Source organism: Sander vitreus, chromosome 16, assembly GCF_031162955.1.
Source record: "Sander vitreus isolate 19-12246 chromosome 16, sanVit1, whole genome shotgun sequence".
Classification (NCBI taxonomy): Eukaryota; Metazoa; Chordata; class Actinopteri; order Perciformes; family Percidae; genus Sander; species Sander vitreus.
Window position 1 is genome coordinate 7,660,382 of NC_135870.1, and position 26,278 is coordinate 7,686,659.

Here is a 26,278-nt window from a genome sequence, read left to right on the forward strand (position 1 = left end):
ATATATCTCCTTCAGCTGGCAGAGCCAGCAAAATAAGCATTACGTTTAGTGAAAAGTCAGCTGAAAACTATAATGCACTATAAAGCGTCTTTAGGTGGGTTTGGCAGAGGATATTGTCCTCATTTCTCTCTTAGGAGACAGAGAGGAGTGCTGCAATCACAGTGGGAGAACAATGTGTCTCACATGCCTTCTTGTGTATGAGTGGAAAGTTGAGAGGGAGAATCGATCGTTGGATCTTTTCCATAGTCGCTGCACGCACACCTCAATCCAGAATACTTCAGTATAAATTACTCTGCAATATTACTCTGTTTGAACCGTCGCCTAACGGTCTAAACATGAGGGGAAAAGTCAGTGGAGCTCATGTGGTTTAATCATCTCTGAGCCTCCAACACAAGTCTTGTATGACTTGTAGCTATTGCTAGTACCAATGATTAAATGTGTGTTGACCACTATACAGGACTTCAGGTGCACATTCCTATGAACCAAGTCACGTCAATGAATGACTAACAGATCAGTTAGAGCTTGTGTGCGCGCACACATGTGCATCTCTTCACACAAGTAAACTCAAACGTGCAAATGTGGTGCTGGAGCGAAGTTTTCGTTCCTCTCTTAGTTGTCAGACAGCAGAGGATGTTTGTTGATTGTCACGTCATGTCTTTGCTTAAAACATATTACACCATTTATGAATGTATACACCTTATGAGTCACACAGGGTGTATGTTACACTCAGCCACATCAGAGCATGTCTGTCTCACATCAGCTCACTCTGGTACAAAGATGACACTACAAGGTAGAGACGTGATCACAAGCCAAGTAAGTAGCACTTACGAGGAATTTCCTGTGGTTGTTGGTGCATACATAAACATACTAGGGGTGGGAATCACCAGAAGCCTCACGATACGATATCATCATGATACTTATGTTACGATACGATTATATATATATATATATATATTATATTATATTATTTATTTATTTATTCTGCGATATATTGCAATTTATTACCTTTTTTCCAACTTCAAATTGTTCCCAATTTCAAATTATGTCCCCAAAAGGAAACTTTGTGAACATCGTCAACATCTGTTTTATCTAATCAATTTTATTGCTGCAAAATGGGATTGTCAAGCAGACAAACTGACCAACACATATATAATAAAAGATCGATACTTGGCGTCTGTATCGATACAGTATTGCCACGGAAAAGATCCCCCCCCCATCCCTAAAACATATTAAGCATTAATATAAAAAAACAATAAATACAGAAACAAATAACACATACATATAACTATTTAACATTAAGAAAAAAGAGGCTGATAAGGCTGACTGTAGATACTAGCCACTGTAGTTTATGGTTGAGGTGCCATAATACACACTTCTGTAAAAATGAATTCTTTCTGTTGGAATTGTATTGATTAAAATCTGTCAAAACAAGTGTTTTGGTACCTGGAGGGAGTCTGGTGCTCTGTGTTGTACCAGGAGGCTCACGGGCTTGCATGAGTAATTCTTTTGCCTATAAAAAATGTAATCATAGCACAGAGCAGTCCTGCTTCTCATTATTAAGTAAATATTAAATCTGTTGAGCCAATGTGCTTGGATGGATAATGATCATATTTTCCAGTCCCACTTTTATTACACTTAATACATCAATGTAGTTAAAGTTTGGAGTCAGGGTCAAGCATTTGGTAACGTAGCAAGACACTGAACCCCAAGTTGCTCCCCGGATGCCGTATGTATAGCTGTCGACTGCTCCTAATACTTTGGATGGGTACAAATGCAGTAATCAATTTTCACTACATTGTACCGTCAATTGTATGTGACGAGTAAGTATAAAGATTAGTGCCTGCTTAAAAAGTAACAATTCTGATTTATCAATGGTGTACAGATTGATTTTGCGAGTGCAACTGCAAGTGGACAGTCAAGCTGTCACTTTTTCCTCAAAATCATCATTTTGGATGTTGTAATCGTGTTGCCCAACCCTACTGGATAACTGCGAGCGGCAGCTTCAGGTCAGCGAACTGTTGAAATACTTCAGATGTCCCTGACAGTGTCAGCAGTCACATACTGTTACTGAGAGGGACGTGTGGGAGAAAGACAGGGTGTGTCTACTCTTTCCTGTGTTGAACAGGAGAGAGCCTTGTGTATCTCTGCAGCTTAAGGATTTAAACACAGAGACAACACTGCAGAACATCTGCCTACTTTTATCCCAGATGGCCAGTTTGTCACAAACGATGATGCAGTCTTTTTAATTGTGTTTGAAAGTGAATGAGCTCATGTTTTTTGTTTGTGGTTTGTAGATCTTTATCCTCCAAAATCCGAGCGAGCTGTTTGGGGAAGAGTGTCAGCGTAGTTTGTTTATCATTGTAGAGATGGAAGATTTGTTGATGCAGTCCGCATGAGATGCAGGGTATTTTTTAGATATGTTGTTATGGAGACAAATATTTGGTTGAAAGAATGCTCCACGGTAACAATGACATCACCATGTCTGCTGCTGTGTGTTGTAAAAAGGCTTTATGTATCATATCTATCGACATATTTTCATTACTGAATAAGATCCTTCTTATCAAACAGGAATTTGAAGGTCAGGGTCTTAACAGCAGTTGAAAAAAAATGCTTTATTTTATATTTGTTCAACTTTAGAGGTGCCACAATGTCCCATTTTCTGTTAGAGCTGAAATACTTCCTCTGAAGCACTGGAGCACTTCCTTGTTTTACTCAGCTTCCCTCGAAACATTGGGAAATGAGAAGTGTGACTCTCTGAGGTAAACCAGGGCCCAATCTCACTTACTACTCTCATGTCCAGTTGTATCTAGGTGAGATTAACCTTTAGGCCTCCTGCATTGGGCTTAATTTCACATTGCTTGCTTGTGTGTTTGCATGAGTGTACAGAATACTAAGGACTTCCTTGTGCTGTCCAAAGCACTGAAATGCAAGAGAAGTACAAGCAAAAGCGTATTGTTCTTTATAACGGCCTGGTTCCGTTATTGAGTTGCAGCATCGATATTCAGCTCAGCCACTGACCCTGGCTTCCGCAGTCAGCGTAACCAGGGGATACCTCATTGACAGTCAAGTCTCAATGTCATTTTCATTGGAACTTGATTCTTTTTGGATTCTTTAGGAGAGAAATGTGACCACAGGCAATGGAGGAATTATTTGTATGCTTTTTGTTTTTATAAATATTGACAATTTAATTTCCAAAAGTTTTGAAATTGGTGCTCTTAAGTTTCCCAGGGATCTGGCTGTGATCCACACAGAGAGCTGTAGAGAAATATGCACTGCCTCTGGGCCAAGTGCTCTGGTCCCCTGGAGCCAGATAGGCCAAGTGAGGCCTTTTACTAAAACACACAGCGTATGTGCTATGTGAGTTCAGACCAGCAGCTGCCACCTAGTCTAAAATGCCACACTTGGCAGTGCCAAAATCCTCTGTGACCTGTCTGTCTCCCCCTAGGTTACAATATCTGGCTCCTGGTACACTTCCATGTTTTATCTCACTGTAAGCTTCTCATTGCACATCCAACCTTGCTTTAGCCTTGCTCCGTTTCTTATTCTGCTTTCTCATCTATCAGCTGTAACTGTCATGTTGTGAATATTTGCTATCCTTCTGGTCATTAATATCCTTAATTGTAGCATACATCCAGTGGAGATGTCTGTTCAGGGGCAGGGCAATAACCAAACCTATAAAAAATAATAGGTTTCAACGATCACAACATGTATGTTCTTGATTTAACAAAACTAACAATGACAATGTTAACATGCTGAACTCTATACAAAAATAAACAGCATACCTGTTTAACATTCTTACCATCTTATTTTAGTGTGCTAAAATGTGCTAATTAGCACTAAAAAGTATTGGACAATTAAACATTTTTGACCTGATGGTGGCACTAGAGGAAAATTCAGGGGATCACCAAAGTTCTTACAATTCATCCCAACAGTGACACTAATGTCTTTACCAAATTTCATGGCAATACGTTCAATAGTTGTTGAGATATTTCAGTTGTTGTTCATTGCCTTTTGGACTAAATGTTTTTTTTTTGCATCTTGCAAATCTCTACTGTTTAGATATTCCTTGTTAAAGTAGTGTGCCGATTTCATTCACAACTCTTGTACAGAGTACAGGAAATTAGTGCACCCATGAGGCCCTAGCGGAGAGCAACAGAGAGGACAGTTATTTTTTTGTATGCACTGTACATGACATGTGACTTTGCAGCTTCATGAAAACAGCGTCTGTTTGGCTTTACCACCCTGTCATTGTTACTTGATCTACAGTATGTTTGACCTTTTTTATTTTACGACTACTTTTTTATTACTTAGTATACATTCTTCATTCAGTTGATTCTAGGATTGGTGCTTAATGAATGTTGAAATTGTAAAACTGCCCTTTCTTGGTGCACCTGTGTTGAATGGATGGGTTATGATGTGGCTGCTCTTCAATCAAATCGATTTATAGCCATATGCTGGAGCCTGTAAGAATCTCTGAGTTAAGCCTGTGGATTATGTGGCCATACTTTTTAATGTAGTTACAGTATAGTATCTATTTAAATCTGTCCTACTTTCTCAGCTTACATTAATACTTCCCTGTGTCACAGTGTGAGTAATATTCATAATGTCTAATGGTATGGTTGAGAGTCTCATTCCAACTGCTACTAATGTATTATCCCTACTGTGTCAAGGTCACCTGCTTTTAAATCCCTTAAGCTTGTGAATAGTATGATAATATTTCAAATTTTTTCCCAACTCTTTTGACAGCACTTCCACGATGGGCGTAAGGCACAGCAGCACATTGAGAGCTCGTGGAAACAGCTGGAAACGGTAAGTGACCCCATTAATTTAGTTACCATTGGTCACGGTGACTCAATAGACAAAAGTAGAACATAATAATAAACACAATTTCACTTTGGAATGAAACCGGCTGTCAGAACCCAACCTTAGTTATGACATAACATGTAGTATTTGTCTATATATCATGGCTTATATATTTTTTCAAAAAGAATAGCATACTGTACACTAGACAACAGTAATTACATTAAAGGCTTTGTGGTTTCAGTTGCAGAGATGGTCCATTGACCTTAATCGCTCAAGGCCGTATCATCAGCAGCCTTATGATCAATCAACATCAACGCCACATGATACTAAAGCACATGCTTTTGACGCTTAAGGAGAAGCCGTGTGATGCCATGTAGAGCTGAGGGAGTACACACAGTAGATGGCAAACAGTCCATTTCAATAAATCAGTTCATCAATTTATTTGTCACATGAAATTGTACGAGGTACAATTCCAGTGAAATGTAATCCCATCAGCTTCCTCCTTTCTTTTCTAATTGAAAAAGAAAACATCAGCAGAGGGCCGTGCACAGAGCCCTGGGGGACCTCCTGTTCTGTCTTCACCACAAACTTCATACACTGTGCCATTTATTTGACTCAAAATGGAGAGATTGCAGTGGTTATAAGCATTGGATGAATATACAGGACACCGTCTTACATCAAGATGCAGTTATAATAGTCAAGTCAAGTCAATGTATTTATAGAGCACATTTAAAACCAACATAGGCTGAACAAAGTGCTGTACAAAGTTATATTATGTTATAAAAACAAAGAAAGAGAATAAAAATATAGACACAATGAACATCATACAAACAACACATTTCTATACAAATATAGTAAATATAGTAGTATATAATAGACAAATGATGTTGGTTTAAAGCTTACCGATGCTTTTAATTAATGTGTTATTGCATGATTTATGTTGTCCTCTCCTAGAGTGGCAGGCTGATCTGCTGCAAATCAGACAGACAGAAAAAACTGTAGGTAGAAATATAAATACAAAAGTAAGTTTCACTTGTGTGTTCTTTTAGTTATCAAAAGTAGGCCAGACTAATATTAATTTTGAATACTGTATACTTCCGACCTTTAAAAAAAATCTAGATAGATCAGATCCAGGAGTGTCTGTAGCAGTGAAGGAGCAGAAAGAGAGCTTGCACATAACACCACTTTTTATCTCTGCCTGGCCCCTTTGACGGGGGAGAGAGAAAGAGTATGAGAGAGATGCATAACTGCCTTGTCCTCCTCAAACTTTGCTGTGCGTTCAATGATCCCATTGTGTGCAAGGCAGATAGGCATAGTTCAGAGTGCATGCTGGCCCAACAAACACTGATTGTTCGGTTAAAGGGGTCGAAAGAGGGTTGAATGAATGGTTGTTTTTCAGTACACAAATGACCACTATGAACATTTGTTTAATCTGCAGGCTGCAGACTTTGACAGACCCCATCGCTGTGTAAATGCCATAAACTGACCTCTGTCGCACACAATGCTGTGTCTGAAATCCAAATGACGTATACGTTACATGTTATGACGTTTATTACTAAGCTCTTTTAAAGGTCAAGTTATGGTGTGTTTCCTGTTACAGCTCATGGCAGGGAATTACTGATTTAATGTCTCTAATCATATTAAATTTGGGTTTCTCTTCTTTTTTCAGTGTAAAAGAAGGTTTGAGAGGGACTGTAAAGAGGCAGACAGAGCACAGCAATACTTTGAGAGGATGGATGCTGACATTAACGTGACTAAGGCTGACGTGGAAAAGGTATGTGTCATCTCACTACCGTGCAGCAGCCACCAATCGCGCAAGCTTGTCCTGTACCCTCCATGCTCAACACAATTGCCTTGCCTTCCTCACCCTCCCACCTAGCACTCTCCCATTTCTCTCGACATTTTCTTTCACATTTTTCCCCCTTACGTGCCCCCCAAGCCCTGACTCCTCATTCCACCGAGCCTGAAAGACAGCAAAGATTGAGTGACCATGTGTTTGATGCCAGGGACTGTGTGTAAAAGCTGGCATTGTCTCAGCAGCACAGTGATCTGCTGCTAAACAAAGCTGATAGCAGCACCGAAACCTCATTATCACTGTTGAGCAGATACCAAACGCTCTGCCGTGCTGTATGGCCCATACAGCACAGCAGAGTGTTTGGTCTGCTACAACATCTGCTTAGCAACAGAGAGGACTTTGAGTCCATTGGTGGCGCTTGTGTGTATTAATGTGTGTTGTGAATTACACACATTAGTTGGCTTTGCCTTTTTAGAAGAATCTAAACATATAGTTTGCTATTTCTGTGATTATACATGCTCTTCAACACATGCGATCATCCAATTCTCAGGACTTCTAGTCACAGAACCCCCTGGGCTTGTAGCTAATGTCATTTCCTGTTGTCATAACCAATTAAAAAAGCCCTCAAAATCTCTGCCTTTTACCCACAAGGCTCCCACGCCCGCAAGGCATCATGGGTCAGCAGCGCGTGCTCTTGCTGCTTCATCAGCTGTTGGAGTAGAGCTCAGGCTCAGAGTTGACACAGTTCAGACCCGATTATTATGCAAATATAGGCTGGAATAAAGAGCCTTTCTGCACTCTGGACATACAGCCAAAGGGCTACAAAAGGCTTAGGCTAACACTGAACTCAACTGGAAAGACACAGCACAGCAGCTCAAGAAACTAGTCTTGAAACAAGAGTGGTGTTGTGTCTGATTACAGTTATTTCATTTATTGAGGCATGAAAGACTCATACATTACACAGCATTCAGTGCTGTATTATTGTTCTCATTTAGTTAGTATCACTGTTTGTGTTAAGTGATTTCCATCCATGCCTCGGAAATTCGACTTCAGTTCAATACCAATACCGGTGCTTTTACAGTACAGCTATTTACTGTTAAGGAAGAAAGTACCAACTTAAACTATCACAGCATAATTTTACATTAATTTACAGTAATCTTTTCTTCCTTTTTTTTTATTTAAAGGAAAATTGCAGTATATTTTCAATCCAAATCTTATTCTCACCATTGTGGCCGTTCTGACGACTGGTCACAATAACTTTGCGCTCACCTCCTTTGTGGTTGAGCTTTAGAAAGAACATACTCACTTTGAAATGAATTTTATAAAACAGAAAGTTTATTTGGGAACCTTTAGGAGACTCATTCAAGTCCACGTTTTCCAAAGCTCTATAATATAGGTGGTTGAAGTTATTATGACGCCATCAGAATGGCCTTATTTGTAAGAATAAAACCATGTTTGAAAAATTCCCAAATTTTCCTTCAAGGTTTGATTACATACATACACAACATAGCTTGTGAATGTGATGTTTTTTAACATCTCCCTTTCAGATAGGCCTCTAATTTATTCTAGAGAGTTTATACAAAATAAAAAGGTGACCACATGTTTACCTTATCGTTAGTGATTATTTACATAATCTCAAGGATGTAAAAAGCTGCAATGAAAGAAATGAAGAATGACTCTAAAAGCCTTTGATTGCATTAGTAAATGGTAGACAGCAATGTAGACTACAACATTTGTATGGTCCTTTGATTCAGAAACAGTCACTTACACACCTTTAAAACTCGCAGATTATGTAACAAGATGCTGTGTCAAACATTACCACATGCCTTTATGGTCATAATGAATGTATTTCACCCTGCTTGCCAATATATAGATCACTGCAAAAATATATACTCGCTTTCTCATCTGCTATTCCTTTTTTTGTGTGGTTTTTTTTGACCGACCTCAGCTCTCTCTTTTTCACCTACTCACATTTCCATCATTCAGAAATGTAAAACTTATAATACAAATATCAGTCACTGTGGAAGACGGTTGGATTTTCTTCCCACACTTTTTTTTTTAAAATTCTTCTCTTAGGTGTTTTTTTTTTTTTTTACGAGGTACTTTATTGGTGTATTGCATCTGTCGTATCAATTCTGTTAACTGTGATTTTGTAACAAAAAAAGAAGAGGTGAATGTGTGGATGTATAAAAAAGAGAAAGGAAGGGTGTATGCTTTATTGCTATATTGTCTGTCACTTTTGTGTGTCTGTGGTTCAGACTCTCTAGCTGTGATGCCTCATGACTTTTCCACATGCTTGGTGTTGAAGGTGTTTTAGCTCAGTTGCATATAGAGTTTATAGGCAGTAGTACACTTCTATTATTATTATTATTATTATTATTGGTTGAAAGCAAAAGTCAAATGTAATTTTTTTTGTGCTCATTTGTTTTGTACAGGAATAAACAGATGTGGTCATAAAACTAAGACAGAGAAAAGAACAATGTGTTATTTTCTTTGCAGAGGAATATTCCGTTCATTATTTAGAAGGCCTCTGACTATTAATCACCGGAAGGAATGACATGTCACAGCCTCAGCCCAGTTTGTGTTTGAGTCATAGTTAAAGCCTTGGCGTGTAAGTAGGTCTGGGTTCTACAGAACAGATGCATGATAAGCGAAGACGAGAAGAAGAAACGGAGGGTTTATACATGTTTGTAGGTATAGTTGTGTGTGGAATTGTGTCTGTGTATATTAGTATTCTGCAGCTAAGGGCCACCTTAGGACCTGATAAGTTACTAATATAGAAGTAACTTTCTCGGTTAATTTACTTGTCAGTAACAAAAATAAAATAAAAAATTGAATAGATATATTTTGACTCCAGGAGTTGCTTTCTGTCTGTGATGCGATGTCTCCCAGTAATGCCAAAAAAAAAGCTGCTGTTTGTTGAGCTGAGGTATTGTGGTTTTCTCTGCAGCTGGAGCAAACCTCTAACTGATCCCTCTCCTCCTCTGGCAAAGAAATCCCTCAATTTGGGGTTTGGATTCACAGCCCAGATATCCACAAAGCCTGTTAACAGTTCTTTAAGGGACCCCAGCCCTCACACACACACACACACACACACACACTCACAGACTTCCCTATTGTGGAGATCCTCAGTCATAAAGCATAAAGAAAAAAGACACAGTGCCCTCCTCTCCACTTCTGTACTGCCTCTACTCATACCATAAGAGCGTGGTTTACAATTCCAGTAGTTGTGATTGTGTTTGTATACCCTGATAACGGCTTCCCTTTTGAGTGATGACACGCCTGGTGGTCCAGGAAGTGCATCTATGGCAACATCTTGTTTAGCTGGAAACGGCTAACAATCCTTTTCTTGTTTGTGTGTGTTTGTATATCTATTTTATTCCATGCCTTGAAGCGAAGTTCCCACAAGGTAGGTCTGGCAGACAGAGAGCCTGTGATATCTGTGGGAACACACTCTGTCTCGACTTGTGTCTCAACACACACCCACACACACACACATACACACATGCTCTCCCGCAGAGCCTGACACACAGACCTTGACCAGGTCACTTTTAACACGCCGTGTCCTGTCTGACTGTGACCTGCTCCCCCGTACAGTGGCTTGTCTCGCTGTCTTCTGCTGAACACTATATTTGTGTGATGTAAGAAAGATTGAATCAAGAAATGCTGAATTATTCTGCGTAAGGGGACAGCTTTCATTCAAATTTTCATAGATAGGTAGACAGATTTTATACGGATGAATACTGGAGGTAAATGTATGTATATATGGAAATGCATATATATATACAGAAGTGTGAGTGACAGAAGAAACAGGTAATTTGAGGAAAATGACAACAGGATGTGATGTTGCTGCAGGCAGCTTGTTAAGAAGTTCCATTATCTGCCATTGTTACCATGGCGATGATGTTTAGCCTCATCATCTCTTAACACATCCGTCACCACTTTGCACGCACCTACACTAGCTTAGCACATATCAATAACTGCATGCTCACAGACCTGCACGTAGATTTTAAACAGCTGGACTTTTACATGTGCTGTTTAGCTTTTCTCTGGATTAACTTTTTTTAAGGCTGTGACTATCATTTTCCACCCGAGTGTCTCCGCTCTGACGTCCCCCTTTTTTCTAGTATGTCATCTATTACCATACCCATTACCCATATGTGTGTGAGTGTGAGAGACTCAACTCTTGCCTTAGATTGGTGTGTGGGTGAAAACTGGATGAAGTCCTTAAAATGTTTCTCTCAGGGCTATGACAGATCAGGGTTACAGTTTTTCTCGTTCATCTGCATTCAGCTGACCAAATGCAATCCCTGGTTCAAAAGGCAACTCTTTGATAAAGATGACCCAATGAAACCACTATGTGTGTGCAGACAGGTCTCAGATCTGATGGAAAGAGGAAACAGATATGAGGTCTTAGCTACACACACACACCGCACATACACACACACACACACACACACACACACACACACAAACCCACTCCACGTGCTGTCTAGCTGAGATAATCTCATCTCCATCTGCTTGCCTTGGATGTCTAATAGGCTGCTCCTGCTGCGTTTCTGACTGCCTGCCTTGCCTCCCTGAGACCGAACTGGCTTAAAATAATCAACGTTATCGACAGTAGAGATACGCCAGACTGGGCAGGCAATAAAAATCCAAATCCCTCCATTCTGCAGCCGCGGCAAGCTGTTGTTTCTCATTTTATATGTTTGTTCTGGCCTACATAAAGTATAGTCAAATGCCAATGGCTGTTGCTGCGGTCCCACTTGGATTTGCACCTGTGACCGCGCTTCCAGGAGCTCAATGTTTATGTGTGTACTGTACATGTGCATGCATGAACACTCGTATGCACAAATGTGTCAGCTCATGTAGGTTTTTATCTGGCTGTGGGTGTGTGTTAGCCATATGTCTGTTTTTATCAGGGAACACTGTAGTGAGTGTCTCTGATATGCATGTTTATGCGTGTTGTTTTTCTTCAGGCACGACAGCAAGCGCAGGTGAGGCACCAGATGGCCGCTGACAGTAAGAGTGAATACTCCTCCTACCTGCAAAAGTTCAACCAGGAGCAGAATGAACATTACTTTACAGTTATCCCCAACATATTCCAGGTAAATATAACAGCACTGCAACATATGTCCTATTTTATCTGATTTGTTGTTGCACACAATATTTGGGATAAACCAGGGTTTCCCATGAATCAAATTGGTTTAGGGCGCCCACCCAGATAGGTTTGCCTCCACCCAGAAATATGTTTTGTTTGTTTATCATTTCTGTCTTTCAAAACTCTGTGTGCAAATGCAACTGAAAGCGCTGACTGAATGAAAACTCTGTCAGAATTGTGCATTCATGTGCAATCATTACTTGGGTCGACTACTTCAAAGAAATCCTCAACATGTGGGAAACACTGAGGGAAAATGAGCCATCCTTATTAAGAGTGTCGTTATTTTGTACATGTTATTTTCTGTTGCACTGTCACAGATTGTGAGCTTTGAAACACAGTGTTATGAGTTTGAAATCGTTTTTTTCACTTCACAGAGTTTTGACTTTACCAGTGCTCTTTTTTGAGAATAGGGTTAAACATTAAGAAAGATGTAAAGTGCATACGAGATTTCGTCAGATCTTTGATGCTCAAAATCACAAAACACGAGCCCTGACCGCACCACTCTAATTCTATAACACAAGCTAGTAAAGCTTGGATTTACGAATGAATATGCCTGCATTTTCGTATGTAGAAACTTCAAGACATGGAGGAGAGAAGAATTGACAGGATAGGAGTGTGCATGAAGACATTTGCAGACGTGGACCGCCAAGTGCTGCCCATCGTGGGGAAATGTTTAGACGGCATGACGAAAGCTGCCGAGTCCATCGAGCCCAAGACTGTGAGTATACAGAAATAAGATACATGTGCGCGCGCGCACACACACACACACACACACACACACACACACACACACACACACACACACTTTGTGGGGACCCGTCATTGACATAATGCATTCCCTAGCCCCTTACCCTAACCTTAACCATCACAACTAAATGCCTAACCTTAACCCTTACCCTAACCCTAACTATAACCTAGTTCTAACCCTAACCTGAAACCAAGTCTTAACCCTCAAACAGACCTTTAACCTTGTGGGGTCCAGCATTTTGGGCCCCACAAGGCTGTGCAGACCCCACAAGTATACTGTATTCCCTGGATTTTGGACCCCACGAATATAGTAAAACAAGCACACACACACACACACACACACACACACACACACACACACACACACACACACACACACACCCACCACCACCAAATGGGACATGCTACTCACTCAGCCAGTGTGTCAGTCACAACCCACACACTACCGATTTAGGCTTTTAGTTAAAGGTGTACTATGCGTTCCTGCATGACGTTACTTCTGTTGACGTTCCAAGCAAATTCAAAACAAAACAGAGCAAGCTCGCCCCTCCCCCCATGTTTCCGTAACTGTCATGACTAACTGACTAACTGTCACTAACCCCCACCCCCTCCCCCAACAATCTTGTCGGTGATTGGCTGGAACGTGTTTGTTGGTATTTTGATGCCTTTCCTGTGCCTCTAGTGTTAGTTTGACGTTTACGACCCCTGTGTTGTCTCCCGAGACCGGGCTTTTTCACAATGTATTCAGGGGGCAGGCAGCTAGCAGATCGAGGAGAGATGCCTACGATTTGAGACAAAAAGGAAATTGCGCTGAAACCATGCAGGAACTTATAGTGCACCTTTAAGCAACAAATGTAGAGGTGGGTTTGTACCCTTGGGGGGCCTTTAAAAAATAAAAGCAGTTCACCTGTGAACAACAACGTTCTTGTAAAGTGGTGACAGAGTCCATTAAATGTTAAGTTATAGTTTGATATTTTGGGGGAGAAAGGAGCGTTATAGATGATCGATGCCACTCCCGTGTCTGTACTGTAAAAATGAAGCTACTGCAACCTGCTGGTGAAATCCGGGGGAAACAGCTATACTGGCTCTGTCTAAAGGTAACTAAATCTGCCTTTAGCCTTATATTTAATGGACAGATATGAGAATATAAGAGTGGTATTAATAGAATCTTCTCATCTACACTCTGCCAGAAGACGAATACGGTTATTTCCCAAAATGTTTTAACACCTGTACTTGTGAAAATAGGAGGTGGTTGCACTGTGAAGCACTGTGCTTCCTATAGTCTAAACCTGTTGATTCGAGCTCACAAGAGCCTGTTTTTAGTTTATACACTTATATGAAGCTTATACAAAGTTATTGGCTGTATCATGGCTTATTATTATTTATTATTTGGTTATTAAAATGGAAGGCAGCCTTCGCCTACATTAAAAAGAAAATAATCTGCGTGATATATTGAGATGTCACATGTTGGCTGTATGACAAAAAACATGACTATCCCCTGGGATTGCATAGCGTGTGTGTGTGTGTGTGTGTGTGTGTGTGTGTGTGTACGCCTGGCTGTTTGCATGGCCCGGCTCCAGGGAGATGACTCCAGCCTGTGACTGTCTGAGGCAGTAAACAACAGCGGGGAATAACATATCACATGCTCCTTCCCTGTCTTTGTCTCTCTTCCTCTCATGTATGGAGTGCTCAGTCTTTGACCCCATGATCCTAACTCCAACCAGACCCTCTGCCCTTATCAATTCATTGAGGCTGATGCACGCTGCGCTTGATTAATGTCCTTCTTCCTGTTTCTGAGGAGTCTGGCTATGTCCCCAACCTCAGTGTTTTTGTCGTAACTCCTGGCTGACAGATTTAGGTCTTTTCCTCTTCTGTGTCCCACAAACTGGATATTGACAGTCTCTCTCACTCTCCTTTCACTGTTACAAATGTTATCAGATTTAAAAACTACTATAAACAAGAGACTCACCAGGCCCACTATTGTGTTGCATCTTATCTCCGGATGTGCTGAGTAGCTAGACAACATGAACAAACATAAATCCCCCGTGTTAGTCAGTATTTCGTAGGGCTGCACAATATATATATATACATTTTTTAATCGTTATCGTGATATCAACTTGCTGCAACATATCGCAAAAGAAACTGCACTTTAAAATGTAACTCATTATTTTTTGTTGGTCCCTTTTATGTTCAATTCAAAGATCAATTTGTTCAATGAAATAGTTTTTTTTTTTTATTCAAAAGCAATTTTCTGTATTTAAGCAGAATACTGAAAGCAGCAGAACTGAGTACAGCTGCGCAATTAATAAAATGTTTTAATCGTGATTACGATTTCGGCTCCTAATGATCACAAAAACAGAATAATCGAGAAAAAGGATTATTTTGCACATTACCTTTTGCAAGTAAACTCTTATTTTGTCTTATGTTCTGAATGAAAAAAAGGGAAAAGTATGGGTAAGGGTTAGGAGGAGTAACGGAAATTTCACAGTTCAAGGTGTTTTCACTGTTGATTTGTTTAACTTTTTCAGTTTTTTTATTTCAATAATTGCAACATCTTTCCAAAAATCATGTTTCAATATTGACCAAAATACTCGTGATTATGATTTTTTTCCATAATCGAGCAGCCCTAGAACTGAGTACACTTTAAAATCAGTTTATTGATTGCAAGTTATATCGTTATCGCGATATTCAACGTTATCGTATATTGCATATTATCGTGTAGCCCTAATGTTTTGCATTTTCTGTTTCAGTTGAAGTGGATAAAAACTGTATCAAGGCTGTCACTGATTGCTGCCACCACTCTCCCCCACTAGGACTCAAAGCAGGTGGTGGAGTCCTATAAGTCTGGGTTCGAGCCCCCGGGAGATGTGGAGTTTGAGGATTATGGCCAGGCCATGAAGAGGACGGTGTCTGACACCAGCCTGTCCAATTCCAAAGAGGCCAGGGAGAAGCCTGCCGGCAAGAGCAAGGGCAAACTGTGGCCTTTCATTAAGAACAAGAACAAGGTAACACATGCAATGCAAGCTTAACACGGAGCCACATTTACACCCGAACATACAGCAGAGCCTCGCTGTTTGTAGTGCATTTTGTTTTACCACTTCATTTCCCTCACTTAAAGGTCATGTTGCACTTTGGGGAGATTTGTGTGGGCTGGAGGGCTTATAGACTATATTATCTTATGTTGGTTCTGTCTCGTAATATATGTGTTCAATGTTGCATTCGTAGTATCTGTTACATTTGTAGCACTGGTTACATATTTAATTTAGTTTCATTTTTGTGTAGATTCTTTGACTTTCGTTAAGCTCAAGAACTTTGTTGCTAGTTCATGTTAGTATTGCCATTTCTGTTGTTATTTTTTGCCACCCGTTTCCTCCTCCCTGGCAATCACCTTCACCAATTTTTGGAAACTTCCTTCTGTAACACACACTAATGCATTTCTACTGTCATTCTGTGGACGGACTCAACTGGCTGAAATAACAGTTTCCCTTTACCGTTTTTCCATCGACTGGTACTCCTGAGTAGCCTCCTTCAGTTTCTTGCTTCTGAACAGCAAAACTGATTTCTTACTGTCTTATGGGCTGGTGGCACTGCTGATATTGAATTAGAGCAGAGCATGTTTCACAGTAATTGTGTGTGTGTGTGTGTGTGTGTGTGTGTGTGTGTGTGTGTGTGTGTGTGTGAGAGAGAGAAAGGCTGGAAGCAAGTGTGTGCAAAGCCAGATGAGAAATCCCAGCGTACTGACTCTATGTGTACAGAAAATGGTAAACATGTCACTTATCTGGTGCTTGATGCACTCATGATTAAATTTTTTTATAGAAGGTTTTTGGGAGCACAGACAGCCATAGAGAGAGGTATTTCTACTTTACATGCACACATGCATGCAGGCATAACAGACACATACGAAAATAGAACATTATACTGATATTTCAGAACAAAAGCACCATCGCTGCCTTACAGAAACGGGGTTTTTAGTCTCTTTGTTTTTGAAAGAGGGGTTTCCGACTCACTTGCCCATGCATGCGCATTGTGTGGTGTCTTAGAACTTATCTCTGCTTCATTCTGAAACTCTCCAACTACTTGATGAGTTATGCAGTCAGATGTTATAGGACAGCGATAAGCAATTAGATTTCTCTGATGATGACCTCAAATTCAGCTGCTGATATCCTTGGGGATGTGGTGAATTTCTCGTCCTAGCTGGCATGCGATGAGGTCGGGAAAGAGAAAAAATGAGAAGGATTTCGAAAATGGAAGCCTGCATGCGCTTTGACTGAAACTCTTTGCTGTTTGCTGTGTTGCAGCCGCTTGCTTTAACACATTTTACGCTTCCTTCCTCTGGTCGTTTTTTTATGTTTCATATGTTTGACATTTTTTTCAACAACATAACAACTGATACACTAGGTTTTATGTACCTTCGGTTGTCTTATAATTTTCGTCTGAGTTTTCTGTTGTGTGTTTATTTTTTTAATATTTGTAGGAGGCTTATTTATTTCGTTTTGTGTTCCCTCCTCCTTTTCCTCCTTTGTCTTTTTTTTCGTTGGATTCTTGCCCCTTTCTACTTCTTCTTCTTCTTCCGTGTTTTACCTCCTCCTCCTCCTCCTCCTCCTCTCTCCGTCACGGCTCCCTCTCTTACTGGTAGCTTATGTCCCTGTTAACGTCCCCCCACCAGCCCCCACCTGCCCCCCCAGCCTCATCCCCGCCCTCACCCTCTGCTGTTCCCAACGACCCCCAGTCTCCCAAGCAGCAAAAGGAGCCCCTCTCCCACCGCCTCAACGACTTCATGAGCTCCAAACCCAAAATGCACTGCCTCCGGAGCCTGAGGCGAGGGGTAAGTGTGCGTGTGTGTGTGTGTGTGTGTGTGTGTGTGTTTGTGTGTGTGTGTGTCCAGCGAGCTTAATGCATGCGTGTGTGTCCTACACCTGTGTCTGAGCTCTGTAGCTGCTACACTGTATGGGTAAAGTAATACAAAAGGCATATATTTTTTACATCTGTTTTGATGGTCATAATGCCTACATGGCATCATCATATAGCAGGTGATTGAACAATACCTCTGTTAACCTCTGTAGGAAATGTGACCTCAATTAGAACACAGTGCTCACATTGGCCCATTACAGATTTCATTTTCACCTTTTTTTCTGTGCAGATGCGCCTTTAAAATTGTTACTATTATTACAAAACAAAAAGGTATAATCTGTGAATACCAGCAGTACAACAGGCCTTTTACCTTTACTTATACAGTGCTCAGCCTATTTGCTTCCCTAGCATGCTTCTGTAGCGCATAACTATGAATCCATGGTACATGTCTGACTCATTCTCCATCTTGTCCCTCTTCATATTAACTCTGTGCTCACAATGACAATCCCTCTCACCCACTTCCCTCCGTTTGACAGAAATGAACAAGACGCCTGAGCAGTCTTGGCAGTAGCATGCAGACTGCAGTAGCTCCCTGCGCACCTCTCTGCAGTCTATGCTGGAGGCAGATTGTTTTTGTTTAGTTTTAGTTTTTTTTGCACGTGATATTACTAAAAGAGCATACAGAAGAAGGTTAAAGCTCACAATATGAACAATAGGGCTGGGAATCATTCAAAACGTTTCGATACCTTTACCGATACCAATACAGTGACTTTGATACGATATTCTTTTCGATACCAATATTATGAAATCCATTTTAACAAAAGGAATTTACAACATTACACATTACAGCACAAATCTTTTTCCTTTTTTTTTTTTTCTTCAGCTCCTTCTACCGGAGCCCCGTCTCTGTGTATAATGTGGAGTTTTACCTGCATGCCTCTTCGACATGTAACGTTAGATAGCCAATCAGCAGCATTATTAGATCTTGGTAGAAGCATGCTGCGTGCTTATTGGCTCACTGACGCTGATGAGATTTACTCCTTTGGTATGGAATGACGAGGCATTTTTCGATACTCTATACTACTAAGTATTGAATTCGGTACCCAGCCCTAATGAACAAAGTGTTGTTTTGTGGGTATGGCAGCAGGCTGACTGAGTCACCCACACCACGAGGAGGGAGAAGGCCAGTAGAGTAATTTTAGAAGGCTTCCCAGAGGGTGGCCTTATCAGCACCAGCCTGGTGGGTCCCGGTTGGTGTCATCACCAGTTCCCGCTCTAAAGTCCAGTGTTTGTTGTAATGGTATCGCTGGGCCGGGGCAGGTCATAGCATGTCTTCCCATAACGCACTTCACCCTCCAGCTCTCCCTGACCTCAGGAATGGGCGGTAACTCACGTGTTCCTTCCGGACCCCACAAATATGAGTTTTTGTTTACGCTCACATTTTGAAAGGGCAGCAGTTACTCAAAGTAAAAACATTTGTATGAATTGGTGCTACCATGACGTCTAAAAAAGGCAAATAAACAATATGGTGCAACAGTGCAGTGTGTGCAATCGTATTGTAGAGGAAACGATTGAAGGTCAGCAAATAAAAAGGAAGTGTGTATTTTTTTCTAGCGCCGGACGGATCTATCAGGAAGTGCGCGTTTCTGAAAGCGGAAGTGCTGAAACAGCTCTCGAGAAGAGCGATAAAAAAGAGCTCAATCAGATGCATTGTTTGACAACTATACACTGATTAAACAGATTGACGTTTGACCTTACTCTAACATTCTAATAGCATAGGAAAAAGGGTCTGTGAGAGGTTAGAAACTGTGTCAGAGTAAAAAGCACGTTAGAGAATCAACCACTCTAAATGAATCTGCACTTCTTTCCATATCTCATGACATTTAATTAAGTTACCCTTTCATGTCTCATGCCACTGACCTGTTTGTTTTTCATGTATATAGATGTTTTTTTTAATGTAGAGTACATTTTTACAATATCGTTTCTTTCTTTTTGGAATAAATCTCCCATATGTTATAGGTAATTTTAATCCAGCAACAAGTCTTTTAGGGACACCAGCCCCACTGCCTCACTGACACAAACATGTTTGATCTAACAGCTGCTGGTAGAGTGGCAGGGCATTTCCTCAGCTCTTTTACAAACAGGCCTGCATCACACTTAAGCTTATTTTTAACAGGGTATCTGCAGGTCTTCAAAAGCCTTATACAGCTTTTAAATTCCAAGAAGGCTTTTGGATCTGATCTGAGCTGTCAGACGTGACATCACTCATCGGCTCATAAGGGGAAAGTGTTCATGTTATTAAGAACTTTTTTTGATTTGTTAATAAAATCCAATTTAATCAATGTATCACTAAGAGTTATTGTTACATCCTGCTGGGAAGTACTGGACAAATAAATAAGAAACAGGTATTAAATTGCATTCAATGTGGTATTAAAAGAATCTTAAACGTAACTTCCTGCAACACCCCTGTTTAAAGAGTTAACAAACAAGCAAGATACAAAACCTACTTTCTATGTTATTCTGCGGTTACAGCTGCAGGTAAATCAAGAAAATACCATTTTATTCCTCTCGCACCTCCTGCAAGGGGAACATAGTATCACATTAGGGATTAGAGTAGTTGTGTCAGTGGAGATGGGGTGTTGTGTGTCTCTGCACAGTGGAGGGTTGTCTACCCCGGCAGGAGAGCCTTTGTGTGGTGCATATTAGCTGTTTAATCCATCCACAGTTACTGTGGAAACAGGAGAAGAAGAAAAAAAGAAAGCGTATGTGTTTTTGGAGTCAAATGAAGACAGTGTACAGTATAAGAGCTTTAAGACGTCAGTGCTGTTTTCTGAGTTCTCATTGACAAAGCTGTGTTCTCTCCGACGACCACCACAGCAGCAATCGCCGCGCTCACTCAATTGTCACAAAGAGCTTATGAAGAGGACTCTGGGTCGACCCACATATGCTTTCGAAGCCAGGCAATATGTTGTAAGTGTGTGCGTGATGGGCATCAGTGAGTACCAGCGGTGTGTGTGTGCGTGCGTGCGTGCGTGTGGTTCAGGTGGTTGGTGCGGATATATGTGCGGATGTGTGTGATTAGTAGAAGCCATGTACAACACATACAGTAGCCTCATTAATAATAATTTGCTTTGTGACACATTCAGTCGTCACAAATAATGAGGAAAAACTTCCTCACAAAGGAGGCTGTTGTCTGTGCCTGGCTCAGTATTGATCACACGGCTCTGACGCGTGTAGAAGCGGGGCGAATGATCGGAGAAGAGGATGACTTCATCCCACATCACATGTATCAGCTTGAGGTTTGTTGTTGCTCGCTGTTGTCCTGCAGATGTTTTGAGGGCTTCCCCCCACTGAGCATCTACTGTACAAGGGGTCAATTCACAAAGTGCTACAAGCACCTGAGGCTGTGGGGGATTAAGGGTGTGAGGATGCTATTCATCCCCCCCAGCAATCACAGGTCAGGTGGATGTGACACTAGGCGAGGTGTTGGCATAGACTGTATAATAATGGACAGAGCATGTGTGACGTCACCCATTGGTTTGTGGAGATCTGCTATGAGTCGTTGCCGTTACGGGTGCAGTAATCCTGGTTGCGGATGTGACGATTTTAGACGAGAGGGAGGAGTGAGGGAGGAGCCGCTTACACTCTACACTCTTTCACTGGCAATCACATCATAGCCACGCCCTAAAACACCCCCTGCTTTATCGCCGATTTTAAAATCAACGAGACCATAATTCAAAAAATGAACATCATTCTGTGTTGCAGAAGCCTTAAAACTAGCAATTGAGACCATAAACTCATTATGAAAATGTTTACAGAGGTAATAAAGCAAGTGAGAAGTGGGTCACTTTCTCATAGACTTCTACAGAAACCGACCTCCTTTTGAGACCACACGTGTCGCCCCCCTGCTGGAATTCAGATGGAATGCAGGTTTAAGGCACTTCCGCATTTGCAGCACTTCGCCGAACCGGATGCTTTGTCCATTCATATTATACAGTCTATGGATGTTGGTCACACTTTGGATATGGGTTCAGCCTACAGTACCCAGAATTCACCCCTCCAGGGCTTTCTTTGTGCTGGTGTGCCATACTGCAGCGATGTTATCTGTTTGTAAAGACCATAATATACCTGTATATCTATGTCTGTCTGGGTGGTTGGAAAGAGTTCAGGTAGATCTGTGGACCAGGTCCCATATTTATCAAACTTAGAAGAATCACACTTAAGAGAGCTCTAAAGAAAAAATAATTTGCTGAAAGTGGATAAGAAAACACATTTATCATGCAATATGCTCCTTACAATAAGCTGTGGCTCTCAGGTGATAACATGATTTATCACATATATGCTCAGATGAGGAAGAGCCAATCAGAGATAAGTATTTACTCTGCATCTGCCCATTTGTTTATTCATTGTTCACAAATCCTTACGTTTTACTTAGTGATATTTTATTCTCACTAAAACATACCTGAGTTAAATTCTTAAGAAGTTCAATGTATTTGTGTAAATGTCCTTGCAAGTTACACATGAAATAAACAACAATCCAATATATTTAAATGTGAATGAAATAATAGGAAATTGGCTAAAATGAAAACAAAAAGAAAACTGAACTGGAGAAGAATGTTTAAATCAAATGCAAATAATAAGTTGAACTACACTATTCTGATGAATATAGTGTCATTCATCACGACCAATGATATTTTGTACAGTCACTCCAAAATATGTATCAGAAGATGTGTGTCCACCTCTGTCTCTGCACTGCAGTCAGCTAAGATCTACTCTTAAACTCTCTCTTAAATTTTAGAGCATTTTTAAGTTATAAAAAATTATAAAAATCATATATTCATAAGATTGCAAGTTTAGTTTATTTCGATCACATAGACACACAACATCACATACATAACATAAATGGTAAAAAAAAAACTTAAACAAAGTAAGTAAGAGTAAATGGGAAGGTTTTTTTTGTTTATCTTTTATTTATTCTTATTCTTATATTTATTTATGTGATTTTTTTGCCAAGCAAGAATTAGAATAAAGTCCATATCTGACCCACTAGAAAAACAAAGCCCAAACTAGATCCTAACCCAGAGTTTATGATACATTCTTATTACATATACTTGCACACCATCAGTGCTGTCAAGATATACGTGTAAATTAGATATTATCTTATGTTCTGTAAGTGAGGCTTCACTCATAGTAAATGTAAGAATAATACAGCGTCAGGGAGGCAAGAGGGAGGATCACAAGGCGTCATAGCGAATACCGTTAACACGTCATTCCAGCTGAATGACTTTATGAGTGGACCAAAGTGAGTAGAGCTCCTCAGTGCACCAGCCTTTGAGCCTCTAACAGGATTACAAGTCATCTGCTCCAGCTCTACCAAGCCAAGGATTGTTAACCTGCTCTCTACTCTGTTGTTTGTATTTAAAACACTGCCAGAACTCAGGCAGCAAATAGTTGTAAATAAGCTGTTAAAACACTTTTACAACCATTTCCTTTGTGCTTTTTTACTCTACTTGCCTTTTAGTACATGGTTACTCTTATTTGTTTTTGTACCTTCATTCAGGGACTTTCACTTGAGTTATACATAGACCTGGATATGTGTTGATTTTTCCTTCGTAACGAGTGAGTTTTGATATTTTGGGTTTTGAAAGCGACTCTCTTGTCTGTGTACAGTATCTGCCTCCATGTCAACGTATGGATCTGCTAATGTGTTTATGCTTTTGGCGCCCTCTGCTGTCGCCTGCATGTCATTGCGATGGCAGCAGAGAGGGATCAAGAAGTAAAGGGTTCATCCGTCCCTGTCGCAGCCACCACCCCTCTACTTCTTTCCTTACATTTATTTTCATCTGTCTTCCCTCAATTTTTTTCCCCATTCTTTACTCCATGCTTGTGCAGTAGGTTGGCCTTTTTGCCGACTTATTTTTTCATTTTTCATTAATTCATTACATTAGAAATGCTAAACTTCACCAAATTAGAAAAATAGGGGGTCGCTCAAAGAGTTTTCTATACCACAACTTGCATATGAATCCAAATCCTAAAGCCTTCAAGTGCCATACCCTCTTTTCCTTAAATGGTGAAGTTTGGCAAAGCCAATTAAATACAATACAATTTTTATTTAAAGGAAAATTTAACAAATGGCCGCAATATTCTCCTGACGTTGACTGTTGTCTCTTTCTCTCTCCTGCTCTTCGCCATTTCTCTCTCCTCTCCCCCCATGAAGCTTTCCCTCAAGCTGGTAAGCATCACCGAATAACCTCACGACCATAGCGGCATGACCATAGCACGCATGTCACTTCCTCCCAGTAACACACTGTTAATAACGTTCTGTACGCCGTTACGTTTTTGTTGTGCTCTCTTTTTTATTTATTTTTTTACTTATGGATTTAAGTTAATAATTTAATCTTTGCTGTGACACAACGATGGACCTCAGCCTCTTGTCGTTGTCTCATTTGTATGTTGTTTTGTTGTTTGTTTTTTTGTGTTGTGGTTGTGTTCCCGTCATGTCTCTCCCAAACTGTGTGTGGTCTTTGTGGTGCAGATCACACTCAATTCCCACGTCCGGAATCTCATTGAGGTGATCAGATTTACTCTATGTTTTACCTGTCCGTCTCTTAGTCTGTCTGGTAGTCCTTCTTCATCTCGACAAATAGTATGTCCTTGTAACAAACACTAATCGGATCTTATGTAGTAGTTGCTCACTCATGTCCTCACACTGCATGCCATTATTTTATAGAACGCTGTTCTGTAAAGCTAACATACTGTCAGAGAACTGTGTGATTGCAGACCTCCCAAGAATATCAACCATTCATTCATATTTTCCTCAAAACAAGACATACTTTGAGGATCAAAGGAATAGTTTAAAATTTTGGAAACTAAACATATTCACTTTTTTTCAATACCACTCTCATATCTGTGCGCTAGAAAGGAAGCCGGGGTAAACAGCTAGCCTGATTCTGTCCAAATATATAAACCGTGCCTACCAGAACCTCTATAACTTATAGTTATATCTTGTTAAATTGCACCGTTTTATTTCAGTGTCCAAATTCTGACTGTAAAATGTATGCTCTGTATAGAGCCCGATCTAACTTGTTTAATCTGTGTAATTGTGTATATCTAATGTGAATATGTTAATAATTCCAACAATGGAATGAAAAAATTAGCGTCCAAGGCATGCACACTACTTTATGCTACAATGAAATGTGTCACATGTGAGCATTTTTAGGCCTTTATTGACAGGACAACTGAAGAAATGAAAGGGGAGAGAGGGGGAACGACACGCAGCAAAGGGCCGCAGGTCGGAGTTGAACCGGGGCCCGCTGTGTCGAGGAGCAAACCTCCACATCTGGGCGCCCGCTCGACCAACCGAGCCACCCGAGCGCCCACAACTGAGTAAATTACTGAGGATGTGAGCAGGAAGTTACTGCATCCGATTCACTTTTGGACAGAGCTAGGCTAGCTGTTTCCCACTGCTTCCAGTCTTTATGCTAAGCTAAGCTAACCGCCAGCTGGCTTTATATTTACGGTTCAGACTTGAGAGTGTCTCTCTGCAAGAAAGCAAATAAGCTTATTTTTTTCGAAATGTCGAGCTAAGTTGACTTTAATTAGGGATTTTTTTCACGATTTTCTACTTAATGTTTAATGTGTTTTATAAATCTACACCTGCTTCCAGAAGAATCAATTAGTAAATTCTCATCCACCCATACTACAAACAACAAATTACATAATGTCTTGCCTATAGTTTTAGTTTGTTCTTACTTTCTACCTAGATAATAATAGTATTTTGATTTGTCTTGGGGTACATAGAGAATGTAAACACTAATACACGACTTCTGCACTGTAAACTTATTATCACTCAGAAAGAAGTATGTCTCTGCATGATGATTGACATGATCTTTGTTACGTTGCATGCCCGTTAAGTGTTGCGTGCTGATACAGGGAGAAAGGGTAAGGTTGTCATGGTAACCTAGATGCTTGTGTTTTGACCTGGCTCATGTGAAGTCTGTAGCTCCAGCAGTTATATCCTGTGGTGTCGCTGTGACCCATCTCAATGAGATTCAACCAGGCCTTGATCTATTCAGTCGATGCACCTTTTTCCTTCATTGATCGGACTTCACTCAAAAACTCAATGACAGAGTCTATGGAGCCCCAAAGAGTTCAATATTAAGTTGATAAATACAACTTAATGTATGACAAATGATTACAACTCAACTCATTATAATGTTGATCTTATTTAATCATGATTATTTCTATATTAAGAGGGTTTCAGTTGGAGTTGATTTTTATTAGCCACACTAGCAGTGTGGCTCTCGGGATGGCAATGTCGGTCAGTCGACCACTTTGGTCCAGACTCATATCTCAACAACTGTTGGATGGATTGCCGTGTAACTTTGTACAGACATTCATCATCCCCAGAGGATGAAGCCCACTGACTGTGGTGATCCTCTGACTAAATAACAACCAAGTACCTGCAAAATTAATGACATTCCCATCAGCCTCAGCTGTACCCTGTGTTTAGTATTAATCAGCAAATGTTAGCATGCTACACACAAAACTGACATGATGAACATGGTAAACATCAGCATGGTCATTGTGAGCATGCCGACATTAGCATTTGGCTCAAAGCAAGTATAACCTCACAGAGCAGCTAAATTGCTGTAGACTTTTAGTTTGTTATTTTACAATAACACTTCTCATGACAGTGGAGTTGTCACCAATCTCCCCCCCCTCACCTTTTAGCCAATCACACGCCCCTAGCCCCCCTGCAGCCTTACCAACTGCCAGCTAGCTAATGAGTTGAGTTTTCCTGTATATGTTTTTCTTTATTTATTGTTTTGAACTCGCTAGGGCTCCATACAGACCAGCTTGCACTATGGTATAGCAAGCTTGAGATACATTATGTCCACAGAGAGTTCGAAAGACTGCCG

The 26,278-nt window shown here is 40.5% G+C and overlaps 1 protein-coding gene across 10 annotated transcripts in view; it reads left to right on the forward strand.

Moving 5' to 3' along the window:
* fnbp1b (formin binding protein 1b) overlaps positions 1-26,278 on the forward strand; it is a 63,672-nt gene that overhangs the window by 29,307 nt on the left and 8,087 nt on the right. For 4 of the 10 annotated variants that reach the window (XM_078270672.1, XM_078270670.1, XM_078270668.1 and 1 more), the window contains exons 5-12: positions 4,747-4,809; positions 6,473-6,577; positions 11,578-11,706; positions 12,331-12,477; positions 15,320-15,511; positions 17,143-17,331; positions 23,575-23,589; positions 23,893-23,928. In XM_078270672.1, coding sequence (XP_078126798.1) covers positions 4,747-4,809; positions 6,473-6,577; positions 11,578-11,706; positions 12,331-12,477; positions 15,320-15,511; positions 17,143-17,331; positions 23,575-23,589; positions 23,893-23,928 — 876 coding nt within the window. The remainder of the gene's footprint in view (positions 1-4,746; positions 4,810-6,472; positions 6,578-11,577; positions 11,707-12,330; positions 12,478-15,319; positions 15,512-17,142; positions 17,332-23,574; positions 23,590-23,892; positions 23,929-26,278) is intronic. The other 6 variants (XM_078270673.1, XM_078270671.1, XM_078270676.1 and 3 more) reach the window with 6 other exon arrangements.